Consider the following 13706-nt stretch of genomic DNA (forward strand, 5'->3'; position numbering starts at 1 on the left):
GGAAAGAGAAAGAATGGGCTGTGTGTATTTAGCAGAAAAGTAGTACTGATGGACATTGTGGCATTTATGTGATGTTCACTGTTCCTTTCTTAGGGCCTCCAAGGATGTCCCCAAAGGCCCAGCGACACCCTCGAAATCACAGAGTTTCTGCTGGGAGGGGTTCCATTTCCAGTGGCCTAGAATTTGTATCCCATACCCCACCAAGTGAAGCAGCTGCTCCTCCAACAGCAAGGACCAGTCCTGCAGGGGGCACATGGTCATCCGTGGTCAGCGGAGGTAGGTGACACTTGGCTTGGAGCGTAATAACAGTGTTCATTTTGTTATTCTACTGGATGTGAAAAGGGCTGAGCTTGAGCTCTATGTGAGGAAGTCTATGTGTATAAAAAATAGTGGAGTAACCAGGAATTGAGAAAACTATTTTTATTTTGGGCTCTACCAGTTATTCACCATATGTTAAGGGCAAATCATGTGATCATCCTGAATTTCAGTTTTCTCAGTGAGTAAAGTAATTTTTCCCTAGTCTATTCTCTGATTTTAGGTGAGATTCATATGGGGTTCATAAATATGAATATACTTTATAGTTTTATAAAGTTCCACTCAAATGGAAAGCAAATATAGTACATAAACAACATTTGGAGGGATCATATTTCATGTCTTCTTAGCAGCCTTGTTCATTGATTCTTTCACAAACATTTATTAATATTTTGGGCTTACAGTGCTATGTATTTCTTTCCCCCACCCCCCATTCTTCCCATACATTTTTGTTGATATCCTAGTTTATACCAGGCAATATTCTGGGCCTAGGTCCTGTGGGTTTCTTTAGTATCTATATATGGCACTAATTCCTGACCATATTTCACTTGTAAGGAATAACAAACACAGGAGCCCAAATTTTCTGTGATTAGCCCGAAGAATGTGCTGATGGAAGCTATGAAAGTGTAAAAAATATACTTTGACAGGATCTTAGAATTAGGTTAAAACTGCTTTTGCTACTTAATGTATTGCTTCCATGATAACTAGAGTTTGAGCATGTAATGATTGTGTGTTTTTTGGTCATAAACTCTGTTAATCAATGCATGGGACTTTTAAAAGAAAAAAAATCTTTAAACAAACAAAAATATACCCAACTCCATTAAATATCTTTAGTTAATACACATTGCTCACCTTCATATATAATTTTAGGTTTAAGTTTACTGTAAATTCCTTTTAATTTTCTGTTTTCTTATTTGGTCTTCAATTACAAGGAAATAATTAACAAAAAAATAGAATTTCTAAAATATTTATTTCTTCAGTGTATCATTATTTGATATTACTCAGATGACCCGGAAATGAATTTTGAAAGTAACAGCATTATAGAAGTGAAAGAGTAAAATCACAGTTGTTAAGAGATATGCACAAAATGGTGTTAGAGTTTACTCTATATTAATTAGAAAAAAGGTAGTTGTTAAGTAATACTTTCTTCCATGATCCTTTTGACATAAAAAAGTAAAGAACCACTAAAGTGAAATAAATTGAACCGTTTTCTCTAGATCTTTGGAATCTGAATAGGTTTGTAATGAAACATGAAACCTGTTAGATACTTATTTCAAAGTCACTGAAATATGAACCCCACCTTGGATTATCTGTCTCAGCTAAAGTGAGTTCCTGATCTCCTTAATTACTGCAACATGAATTTTGATGTGTTAAGGAGTATATAGGATTGGCTGCAAACTGCTGAAAGATGTTCAAGTTTATTATTTGAAGGAGGAACAAAGAAGTCTACTTCTTAGGGATCCCCCCAACACCTTCCTACTTTAAAGAGACAGTCTTACTTTTTAGTAGAGAGTGTTGTTATTTTTATCCTAAAAAGTAGCATTTTTCCTGCCTTAGAAATCCAGTTTCTAAATTCATTTCAAATACTTTGTTTTAAAATTAATATATTTAGTTAGAAAACTACTGTTGGACATAGGTATTAGTAATAATTGCTTTCATTTTTGAGATATTTGTTGTCTCCATCATCACCTCTATTCCTGAGACTTTGAAAAAGAAAACAGAATGATGGGATAAAGAGTAATTGGGGGAGGAGGTCAGATAGAACTCTTTTACCTAGATCTTCAGAGACACTGTTTTGAAGAAGTGACATTTAGCTTGAGAATATAATGGGTAACTTTTTTCTTTCTTGTAGTTCCAAGATTATCCCCTAAAACTCACAGACCCAGGTCTCCCAGACAGAATAGTATTGGAAATACTCCTAGTGGGCCAGTTCTTGCTTCTCCCCAAGCTGGTATTATCCCAGCTGAAGCTGTTGCTATGCCTGTACCAGCTGCATCTCCTACACCTGCCAGTCCTGCATCCAACAGAGCTGTTACCCCATCTCTTGAGGGTATGTAAGAAAGGGCTTCCAGATCCACAGTGTCTTTTATGAAGTTGTGTGTTAGAGGTTTAACAGTTTACGAAAAGTGTCTGTGTTGTTTTATTCTTAGGTATGTATTTGAGAGTGACTTCCTGGTAGCTCAGTAGGAAAGAACCCGCCTGTCAGTGTAGGAGATACGGATTCGATCCCTGGATCAGGAAGATCCCCTGGAGAAGGAAATGGCAACCCACTTCAGTATTCTTGCCTGAAGAATCCCTTGGATGGAGGAGCCTGGCAGGCGGGGATCCATGGGGTCTCAAAAGAGTCAGACATGACTTAGCGACTAAACAAGAACAACAGTGTATTTGAGGGCACATTTAAAATTTTATATAAATGCAGTTAGTTGTTTAAGTAATACTGCTAATCTCATCTGTTATTCTTCAATGTGTGTTGTTAAGATAGTTTACATTCCTGGGTAGTAAATATCAATATAATTAAGTTCATGTTTCTATGTCTACAAAGTTGGAAAGCCTCTATTTAAATGGAAATGTTCTTTTGTAAAAACAAAAAGGATCAAAATTGTTGAATATTTTCTCATTTTACTTTTATAGCTTTTATCTAACTTTGAGTTTTTGTAAAATATCATTTTCTAGCTAAAGATTCCAGGCTTCAAGATCAGAGGCAAAACTCTCCTGCAGGGAATAAAGAAAATATGAAGCCCAGTGAGACATCATCCAGCTTCTCAAAAGCTGAAAATAAAGGTTAGAGCTTTAAAAAGTCTTTAGAAATAAGAGAGAATATGTCTTAATCTCATGTCCAGTATTGAGTATTTTTTGGTCAATACTTTTTCTTAGGATTGTACATATTTAAATGTGTAATTTAACATGTCAAAATCTATAATTAATATGTTGAGTTTTTTAATTATTTTAATAGTAGAATTTATTTTCATTTCTAGCATCCTATCCTAAAAGAATTTTAAGTTAGATCCAGATTTATTTCTAATCTTCAGCTTAAAATTATTTTAGATCTAACACTTCCTTAATTTTGCAGGTATATCACCAATTGTTTCTGAACATAGAAAACAGATTGATGATTTAAAGAAATTTAAGAATGATTTTAGGGTAAGTATAGTATTGACTAATGAATTAGAATTTAAGAAAAAATTTTTAAATGTACTAAAAAATGCATTATATATATACCCAGAATAATCAAACCATGTTTATAGAAAGCTAAACATTCTCATAGTTGTCTTTGCCTATGCTTTATGTGAGGTAATTAAAATCATGAGATTTGATAAGAACAACAGATACTAAATGAAAGAGAATGTACTTCTGATGTTGGAAGTCAACATAAGTTGTTATTTGATACTCATTTGATTATATTATTTGATGACAATTGAACCCTGGTTGCAGATTTATACTCGTGCACAAATGGATTGTGATAGACATCTTTCTGCAGTATCATTTCTCTAAAGACTTGCTGGATCTGATCTCTCCTAGATGACTGTTCATTCTTTTGCCTAGCATTTACTATAACATACTGTACATATCAAGGTGTATTTTGAGACCAAATCAAGAAATCATCCTGAAACATCATGTTAATGGGGAAAAATCTGATTAATTCAGCCCCCTTTTTTTTTCAGAGGCTGATAAAAGTTGAATGGATCAAAGGCAAAACCAGCCTTTTCCTAGCCTGTGTTCTGGCTTCCTAAAAATTTAAGTTTTTGCCAGTAGCATCATTCCTAACTTATTGGCACCATTCAAAATATTAAATTTAAATATTACTTCATACTTTTAACACATTTATTCTACTTTAATGCTCTTAACAGTTGTGAATTTAGTTTTTTAAGCTATAGTTAATGCATAGACACAATACAAAGAAAAATGACTGCCCAGATGCCCACTACCAGCTTGATGTGTCAAGCATTCCAACAAACAGTCTCCTGTGTAGTTGCCCTCCTCAGCTGCATCTCCTGCCTAGTGAAAGGTTTCTTTCCTTGTGGTTCTTTACACTGCATGTGAATACATCCCTAAACCACAGATGGTATTATTTTGTTTAATCTTCAGTTTGATATAAATGTTATGTCCTTGCCCATTTACTTGTATTTTGTCAGTATTTTTTTTTTTTACAGTCAGTCCTTCATTCTCTTCTTATAGTACACTTGCATGAATTTATTATGTTATGAAGGAAAGAAAATTTTTACTTTGAAGTATATGAGATAGTACTTTTTTTTAACAGTTTTATTAAAGTATAATTTATATATCATACAATTTATCCATTTAAAGTATACAGTTTAGTGGGTTTTGGTATATTCACACAGTTTATACAACCATCACATAAGCCCTTAGCAGTCAGTGCTCATTTGCTTTCAAACACTTCCACCCCCTCCCACGCCCGTACCCCCCAGTAACCACTGATCTTTTTCTTCATGGATTGCCTCTTCTGGACACTTCATGTGCATGGAACCATGCAATAAATGGCCTTTTTGTGAGTGGCTTTTTCACTTACCATCATGTTTTCAAGATTTGTCCATGTAACCTATGTTAGTACTTCAATACTTTTATGAATAATATTCCATTGTGTGGATAGATCATATTTTATTTATTCATTTATCATCAGTTGATGTGTCTTTGGGTTCTTTTTGACTATAGTGAATAATGCTGCTGTGAATATTAGTATACAGTTTTTGTGTGACCATATGTTTTCATTTCTCCTGAGTATATACCTAAGAGTGGAATTTCTGTGTCTGGTACCTCTGTCCTTCACCTTTTGAGGAAAACTTGATTCTTCGCCAAAGCAGCTGCACTATGTTACATTCCCACCGGCAGTATATGAGGGTTCCTGTTTCTCCACATCTTTACCAACACTTGTTACTATTTGTTGTTTTGATTGTGGTTTTGACTTGCATTTTTCTGACAGCTGATGCTATTGAGCATCTTTTTATATATGTGTTGATTGCTCATTTGTATGTCTTCTTTGGAGAAATGTTTATTCAGATCTTTGCCCATTTTAAAAATTGAGTTATCTTTTTATTGAATTGTGAAAGTTCTCTGTTTATTCTGTGTACAAGTCTTGCATCAGATGTAGGGTTTGCAATTTCTTCCTTTCTGTGGGTTGTCTGTTCACTTTCTTGATATTGACCCTTGAAGCACAAAATTTATAATTTTGATGCAGTCCAATTCATCTTGTTTTTTTTCTTCTGTTCCTTGTGCTTTTGTTGTCATATCTAATAAACCATTGCCTAATCTATAGTCATAAAGATTTACTGTTTTCTTCTAAAAGTGTCACTTAGAGCTGGATTCCATTTTGAGTTAATTTTTTAAGTTGAAGTGTAGCTGATTTACAGTGTTGTGTTAAGTTTCAGGTGTATAGCAAAGTGGTTCAGTTCCATGTGTGTGTATTCTTTCTCAGATTCTTTTCCATTGTAGGTTATTACTTGATACTGAATGTAGTTCCCTGTGCCATACAGTAGTTCCATGTATTTTTTATATTTCATTTTTGTAGCATTATATCTGTTAATCTCAAACTCCTTATATATCCCCTCCCTTCCCCTTTTATAACAATGAGTTATTTTCTGTGCATTAATTTCTGTAATATAAGTATGTTTGTTTGTGTCGTTTTTTTAGATTCCATGTCATATATTTACCTTTTTCTGCCTGACTTACTTCACTTAGTATGATAATCTCTAGGTCCAGCCATGTTGCAAATAATACAAATGACATATTCATCTTTTATGGCTGATTGTGTGTGTATACACAGCACACATGTTTATCCAAATGACATATTATTCTTTTATGGTTGATTGTGTGTGTATACACAGCACACATCTTTATCCATTCATGTGTTGATGTGTATATCTAGGTCGCTTATGTGTCGCGGTTATTGTAAATAGTGCTGCTGATGAACATTGGGGTGTACATATCTTTTTGAATTAGAGTTTTTATCTTTTCTGGATAACATACCCAGGAGTAGGATTGCTGGTTCATATCGTAACTCAATTTTGGTTTTTTTAAGGAACCTCCATACTGTTCTCCATAGTGGCTGCACCAATTTATATTTTGAGTGATTTTTAAAACATAGTTTTGATAGGGTTTCAAATTCAGTCTTTTACCAATGGATATCACTTGTCCCAGCACCATCTTTTGAAAAGACATTGAATTAGATTGAATTGAAGTGACTTTGCACCTTTGCTGAAAATCATTTAACCACAAAGTTGGGAGTATATAGTTATACTCACTTTTCCTGCATAGATCTTTATATGTCTGTCCTTTTTGCCAGTACCATACCGTCTATACTAGTGTTAGTGTATTTTTTTAAGTTTATTGTTTCTTCATTTAATAGAAAACATTTTGGCTCTTCATATTATCAGTTCACAACTTTCTATAAACCTTTAATACTTGACTCTTTAAAGTTCTGTGTAGTTGCAGCTTTAGAACTTATTTCTTTGGGACTTCTCAATATTTTGGGGGACCTGAAAATTCAAAAGCATTATTAAGTCTCTTATAAATAACTGTCTGGTCTGTAAGTGAATACTAGAAAGCAAAGAAATGATTGTAAAATAATGTTTGAGGATGGGCTTTATAATTATCTTTAGATAAAGGAATGTTATTAGTTTAACTATAATTTCCTATGTATCAGAGACTGTTCTAAGAGCTTATGTAATAAATCCTTTATTGTCATCATTTTGAAGCAGGTTCTGTGTGTTTCTGAAATGTGTATATCAGGAAACTGAGGCAAAGATAAATTAACTTACCCGCATGTCACATGGCTAGTAAGATAGGGCTAACCATCTGTGTGTTTCATCCTCCAGCAGTGGTTTGGACAGTAGCTAATGCATTCTGTGTGCTGCAGTGTTCAATGAATGAATCATCATAGCCACTCTCATGGTGTGCACATGGCCGTAAACTATGATGGTTCACAAAATCTGTGGTCCTTCACTCAGACAGAAATAGGAGTATCCTACAGTTCTGGGGCCCCTCTGCTCAGAGTGCCATCAAGAAGCTCTAATATAGCTCAGTGCAGGGTGCTGATAGCTTTATTTGTGTAAAAGAATTGCTAATAATTCAATCTGTTACAGCTTAATGGTGTGGATTTTGGAGATAAGTATATGATCTATGTTTATATCTTGTCCTCAGTACAACATTGAGGCATGTTATCTAGATTCCCCTGAGCCCAAATGGGATAATTGTAGAACCTACTTCATTGTGTTCTTGTGAGAATTAATGAGATACTGCCTATAAACGGTTTTAATACCATTCTTGACTCATAGTATATACTCAGTAAATATTAATTATTACCAAAATATAGATAAAGCAAAATTACACTGGCAACCATGGGTTTTTTACTGAGTCACATAAGAATTTTACTTTTCCATTGTCCAAAGCAATCTACAGATTCAGTGCAATCCTATCAAAATTCCAATGGATTTTTTTCACAGAAAAAACACAAAAGTAGAAATTGTATGGAATCACAAAAGACCCTGAATAACCAAAGAAATCTCTAGAAAAAACAAGCTAGAAGTATCACGCTCTCTGATTTCAAACTATTGCAAACGTATAGCCTTGGCAAAACATTAAGTACCTGTATTGTGACTTAAATTCTGACTGTGTCCAAATGTTGTTATCACTTTCTGCCTTCAACTACATGAGGCTCTGTAACTATATTAGTGATGCAGTGAAACTTGAGAAGTCCCTGAGATGTGTGGTACTGCTTGCCAGGACACCAAGGCTCCCAGTAGTGAGATTTTGACGTTGGTCTGCCTTTCTTGAGGCTCAGGAGATAGTTTGTCCCTCTCTAGTCTTGCAGCCTCTTTTTCTGTGCAGTTGCTCTTTAGCTTATTCTTACTGCCTTGGGCTGTTGCTTGGATTTATTCTCATTTCCACCATTGGGACCTAATGATTCCCTTTTCCTTTTCTTTCCCTTCAGCTATCCCTGTTTTCTTTCTTCTGTGGAGTAGGGCATCTTAAGTCATTATCAGACAATAGTAGCAATGCTTGCTTCTAGTCTGCAAACTTAAAAACCCCATCACATATGTTACCAACGTGTTTGTCTTCGGCTCTTGTTGTTGGTGCTTCTGTTTTGTGGTTTCCTATACCTTATAGGTTATAAAGTCTTAACTGACCTGCATGTCTAGTCAGGTCTCCCTCTGAATCCACTTACTTCAGAATTTCCAACCCACCACTTCTCAAAGTCAAGCCCAGGTCTTAGTCCAACATGCATAACAAGTCTCTCTACACCCTTACTCAGCTTCCTCCAGTTCATTTTCTACAGGGCTGCTACACTCATCTTTGTAAACTGTAAATCTTGCTTAAAATTCTTCAGTGACTTCTGATTATCCTGAGAATTAAAAGCTAGAATCCTGAGCATAGCTTTCAAGTCCTTTTATCATCTTGTTCCTCTTGGGTGAGCTTATCGTTTCTTGACTCACTTTGTGTCCATTCTTGCTGCAGTTACCAGTACTTTTCTATTTCACATAGGGCCATCTTCTTCCTTTCCTTTGGGTCTTTAAACGTGCAGTTTCTTTTCTTTTACTTAGTGTATTACTCCCTTTTTGAAACTCTCCCCAAACCCCTAATATCTTTGCCACTTTAGATGACATTTTCATTGAGAAGCCTTCTCTTTCCATGAGTTGCTTTTTCCTCTGGAATCCCCATTTACGCTAGTTGGTTAGTGTCTGATCTCATCCAGATGGAAAGCTTTGGGAGGATAGGAACTATTCCAGCACACACAATTTCTGACACATGGTATGCACTCAGTACAGAGTTTTCAGGCTAGGACATTTGAGTGCTCACATGACTATAGTTAGGTTGTATAGACATTTCATTATTGTTGCCTTATAATGAAAACATTACTTGTAAAGTATGAACAGAACGTTACTCAGAATATTTCATGCTTACAAATACTAGTTTGTGATCACGGGAAAAAAAATGATTACTAGAGTTATTTAAAATATTTAAGTATAATTATTTCCTTTATTTAGTTACAGCCAAGTTCTACTTCTGAATCTATGGATCAGCTGCTAAACAAAAATAGAGAGGGAGAAAAATCAAGAGATTTGATCAAAGACAAAATTGAACCAAATGCTAAGGATTCTTTCATTGAAAATAGCAGCAACTGCACCAGTGGCAGCAGCAAGCCGAGCAGCCCCAGCATTTCCCCTTCAGTCCTCAGTAACACGGAGCACAAGAGGGGACCTGAGGTCACATCCCAAGGGGTTCAGACTTCCAGTCCAGGATGTAAACAAGAGAAAGAAGATAAAGAGGAGAAGAAAGACGCAGCTGAGTGAGTAAACCTGGAATTTAGCACACCCTTTTGCTTCACTTTCCCTTAACGTGTCCAGGACCTTCCAACTCCAGAATTTATCTAGACTTTTAGACTGCTTTATATGTAACCCTCAACTTAAATACAACTGGTCTTAACAAATAACATTTTAAGTCAGTTAAGTCATTGCACCCTATACTCTTCTTCCCTCCTCCCATGTTTTTCCATCCCTTGGCAAAAAAAAAAACAACTCTATGCATAAATTAAGCATGGCTAATTTGTAAATATACAGGGAGTTGGAAAATTACTGGGTTTGGGACTGATATCCCCTGTATGCTAGTCAGTACCCACCTCCTTGCTGTGCTGCTAGAGCTAAGAACTGCCACTGCCAAGAAGAGAGAAAATTCTGGTGCCCCTTATCAATTAAGTGGGGCTTTTGTGGGCCAGTCTTAGAATCTAATCACACCACCATTGGCTGATTTGTTCTGCATTCCCTACAACGCTGTTAAACAGCTGAACTTTTGGAATGCAGCTTGTTGATACGTCAGGGAGCACTTATTCTTGATTTGAGGCAAAAGTTTTTATTATAGTTATGATTTTTCCCAAGATACTTTGTATAGGAAACACTGTCACAGAAAAAAATTACTACATATTAGAGACTTGATATATTAAGGATTGCTTTTAAATATATTTTAGAAGGGGCTACTGTCTTCAGGTTGTTTTTGTTGGTTGCTCAAAAGCTTTGCATATTTCACTTTTTAAAAAATTGTCTTTTTTTGACTAGCAATTACCAGATTAAGCAATGGGAAGTATGTATGTGTGTGTTTTAAGGAAGAGAATGATCTCCTAGTGAGAATTACTTAAATTTAGCAGTTTTTAAAAAGCTGTCAGGTATAAAAGACTATAGTGGCATAAGTTCCATGCAGATTTCACTGGCCTTTATTTTTTTCTGGTGTAGGCAAGTGAGGAAATCAACGTTGAATCCCAATGCAAAGGAGTTCAACCCTCGTTCCTTTTCTCAGGTAAGTTTCTCTCTCTCTTTGTAGTAAATCTAGTCTCTTAAAAAAAAAAAAAAAGTAGTAGTAATACATCTTTTTCCATACCTGCCATCTAAATTCAGTTACAGTATGCTGAAACAACTTCTAGTTAAAGTTCCTTTTTCTTATGTGGTAATTAATATATATTTTTGAACCATAAGAAAAAAATCTAGTTTTATCAATTAATAATGTAGTCTGAGGCAAATTTTTTAATCTTTCTGACTCAGAATTTGAAGATGGTTGGCCTGCTAGGCTCTCAGGTTCATTGATATACTGTTGTTATTTTACTGACTTTGAAAGATACGTTTTTTAAAAGATTAATTTTTAAAAACACTTTTTTCCAAAACACTTAAAGATATCACTATTTTTAATAGCGTTGTTGATTAATTGATATAACATTTACATTAACTTTCTACCAAGTATTTCTTTTTTTTATTTGAAACACTTGCAGGTTTATTTTCTCTGAGATAACTTTCATTAAGAGATACTAATTAACACTGAGTAAAACTGAGAAAGATGGGGAAACCAGTCCTCAGATTGCAGTAATATTTACCTTTTCACCTTAAGATAGTTGATTTTTGTTTTTGTAGCCAAAGCCTTCTACCACCCCAACTTCGCCTCGTCCTCAAGCACAACCTAGCCCATCTATGGTGGGTCATCAGCAGCCAACTCCAGTTTATACTCAGCCTGTTTGTTTTGCACCAAATATGATGTATCCGGTCCCTGTGAGCCCGGGCGTGCAAGTAAGTCATAGAATTTGACTTGTTCATTTATCCTCTGTAAGTTATTTATGTTTGACACCAAGTGTTCTGTAGGTGCGCAGTGACTTGCAGTGATGGTGTAACAGAGATATTTAAAAGTGGAGCCATGAGACTTCCCTGGGGGTCCATTGGTTAGACCTCTGTGCTTCCACTGCAAGGGACCTGGGTTTGATCCCTGGTCAGGGAACTAAGGTGCTTCCCTGATGGCTCAGACAGTAAAAAATTCTCCTGCAATAAGGGAGACTAGGGTTCAATCCCTGGGTTGGGAAGATCCCCTGGAGGAAAGTATGGCAGCCCACTCCAGTATTCTTGCCTGGAGAATCCCCATGTACAGAGGAGCCTAGTAGACTGCAGTCCGTGGGGTCGCAGAGTCAGACATGACTGAGCAACTAAGCACACACACAGGGAACTAAAGTCCCACATGCTGTGTGGTGAGTCACCCTCTTCCCCCCACCCCCACAATTTTTCTCTAAAAAGTGGAGGCATGCAGTGTGGAATATTGTTGGTATAAGGACCTAACTATGAAAATGTTTTCTGGTCAGAAAGATGATTTAGATTTACTGTAGTTTGGGATTTGTCCTTTTAGCTGTGGGTGTGACTTTATCTTTTTAATGACTATTAAGAATCAGAAAACTTTAGAGCTAGCTCTCTAGTAATATACAACTAAGAGAAAGTGGTAAGATACATTCCTAATATCTTGAGAGCTTAATCTTCATTTTCTTTTTATTTCCTTAAGCCTCTGTATCCTATACCTATGACACCCATGCCAGTCAATCAAGCCAAGACATATAGAGCAGGTAAAGGTGAGAATAATCCTGCCTGTGTTTGCTTGTAGTCTGCATGCTGCATGAATGAAATAACTCATTTTATAATGAGTGAATATCTGTGGTTCAGTTTTGACTTTTCATAAAACTTCATTGACTTTTGGATGTTCAACATTACATCAGGTATTTAAATGGATTTTTATGAACAAAAACGGGAGGAGAAATACTCACAAGTTGTGAATTTCAAGATCCTCTTCACAAAAAATAATTGAATTTTGAAATATTCAATGTTAAATATGTAAAGATGGTTTGCTGAATTAACTGTTTGTTCACATTCTTATATAATATGTAATTTCTCCAAAAAATTTAAAATTTCTTTGTGAGCAGAGATGGCTCACTTCAGAAATTGTCAAAATGCTATTAGAGAAATGTTTCCTCATCTTTAAAATGAGAGTGTTGCATGATCTAGTACTCTGTGTTTGTGCAGAAGAGACTTCATTGAAAAAAAACACATACTTATCTTAAAAAGAAATACTTTAATGTTGAAAAACATTAAAGGGTTCCCCCTTTTGCCATTTAGGTAATTAAGAGCAGTCGTTTCTTCATTTTATTGAGAATAGAAAGTAGAATGGTTTGTATAATAAAGTCACTTCTCAGTGCCCAGTAATTACCTCCATCACAAAAATTTCACTTTTTTCCCCCATTATAGTTTATTGCAAGAGACTGGCTTTGGTTCCCTATGCTATATAGTAGGGCATTGTTGTTTGTTTGTTTAATATATAATAGTTTGTATCTGCCAGTCCCAAGCCCCTAATTTATTCTGCCATCTCCACCACTCTCCCACCACTTTCCTCTTCAGTAGTCAATAAGTTTGTTTTCTGTCTGAGTCTGTTTGTTTTGTAGATAAGTTCATTTGTGTCGTTACATTAGACTCTCGTATGTGATATCATAAATGTCCTTCTCTGACTTCACTGTTGGTATGATAATCTCTAGATTCATCCATGTTACCACAAATAGCATTATTTCATTCTTTTTTATAGCTGAGTAGTATTCTATTGCATATGCATAATATTTTCTTTATTCATTCACTCTTTATCAAAACACTCTTTATCCACCTGTTCTTGGACATTTAAGTTACTTCTGAGACTTTCCTGGCTGTACATTGGTTTAAAACTTGTGCTTTCACTACCATGACTCTGGGTTCAGTCCCTGGTTGGGGAACTAAGATTCCACATGCCATGCACATGGCGTGACCAGATAGATAGGTAGTAGCTCTTGTTTTCCGTCCTTAATAAAATGCTACAGTGAACATTAAGGTACATGTATCTTTTTGAATTAGAGTTTTCTTCAGATATATGCCCAAGATTGGGACTGTTGGATCATTTGGTAACTTTAAAAATTTTCACTTCTTAAATTAATAAGCTTTCCTCAGTGTTGAAAGCATGTTTTGTGCCTGTTAGTAATTAAAATTCTGTTTTTAAAAAAACATGTATGAGGGGAAATTGCCTGGTGGTCCATTGCTTAGTTAGGACTTGGCGCTTTCAGTGGCAGG

The 13706-nt window shown here is 35.5% G+C and overlaps 1 protein-coding gene across 9 annotated transcripts in view; it reads left to right on the top strand.

Annotated features, from left to right (window-relative positions):
- The window catches only part of ATXN2 (ataxin 2), a 103605-nt gene that overhangs the window by 64142 nt on the left and 25757 nt on the right, over positions 1–13706 (top strand). For 6 of the 9 annotated variants that reach the window (XM_070386170.1, XM_070386168.1, XM_070386161.1 and 3 more), the window contains 8 exons: positions 94–276; positions 2165–2362; positions 2986–3093; positions 3383–3453; positions 9312–9613; positions 10551–10614; positions 11220–11372; positions 12127–12193. In XM_070386170.1, the coding sequence (XP_070242271.1) occupies positions 94–276; positions 2165–2362; positions 2986–3093; positions 3383–3453; positions 9312–9613; positions 10551–10614; positions 11220–11372; positions 12127–12193 (1146 nt within the window). The remainder of the gene's footprint in view (positions 1–93; positions 277–2164; positions 2363–2985; positions 3094–3382; positions 3454–9311; positions 9614–10550; positions 10615–11219; positions 11373–12126; positions 12194–13706) is intronic. The other 3 variants (XM_070386162.1, XM_070386164.1, XM_070386167.1) reach the window with 2 other exon arrangements.

This window comes from Bos mutus, chromosome 17, assembly GCF_027580195.1.
Source record: "Bos mutus isolate GX-2022 chromosome 17, NWIPB_WYAK_1.1, whole genome shotgun sequence".
Classification (NCBI taxonomy): Eukaryota; Metazoa; Chordata; class Mammalia; order Artiodactyla; family Bovidae; genus Bos; species Bos mutus.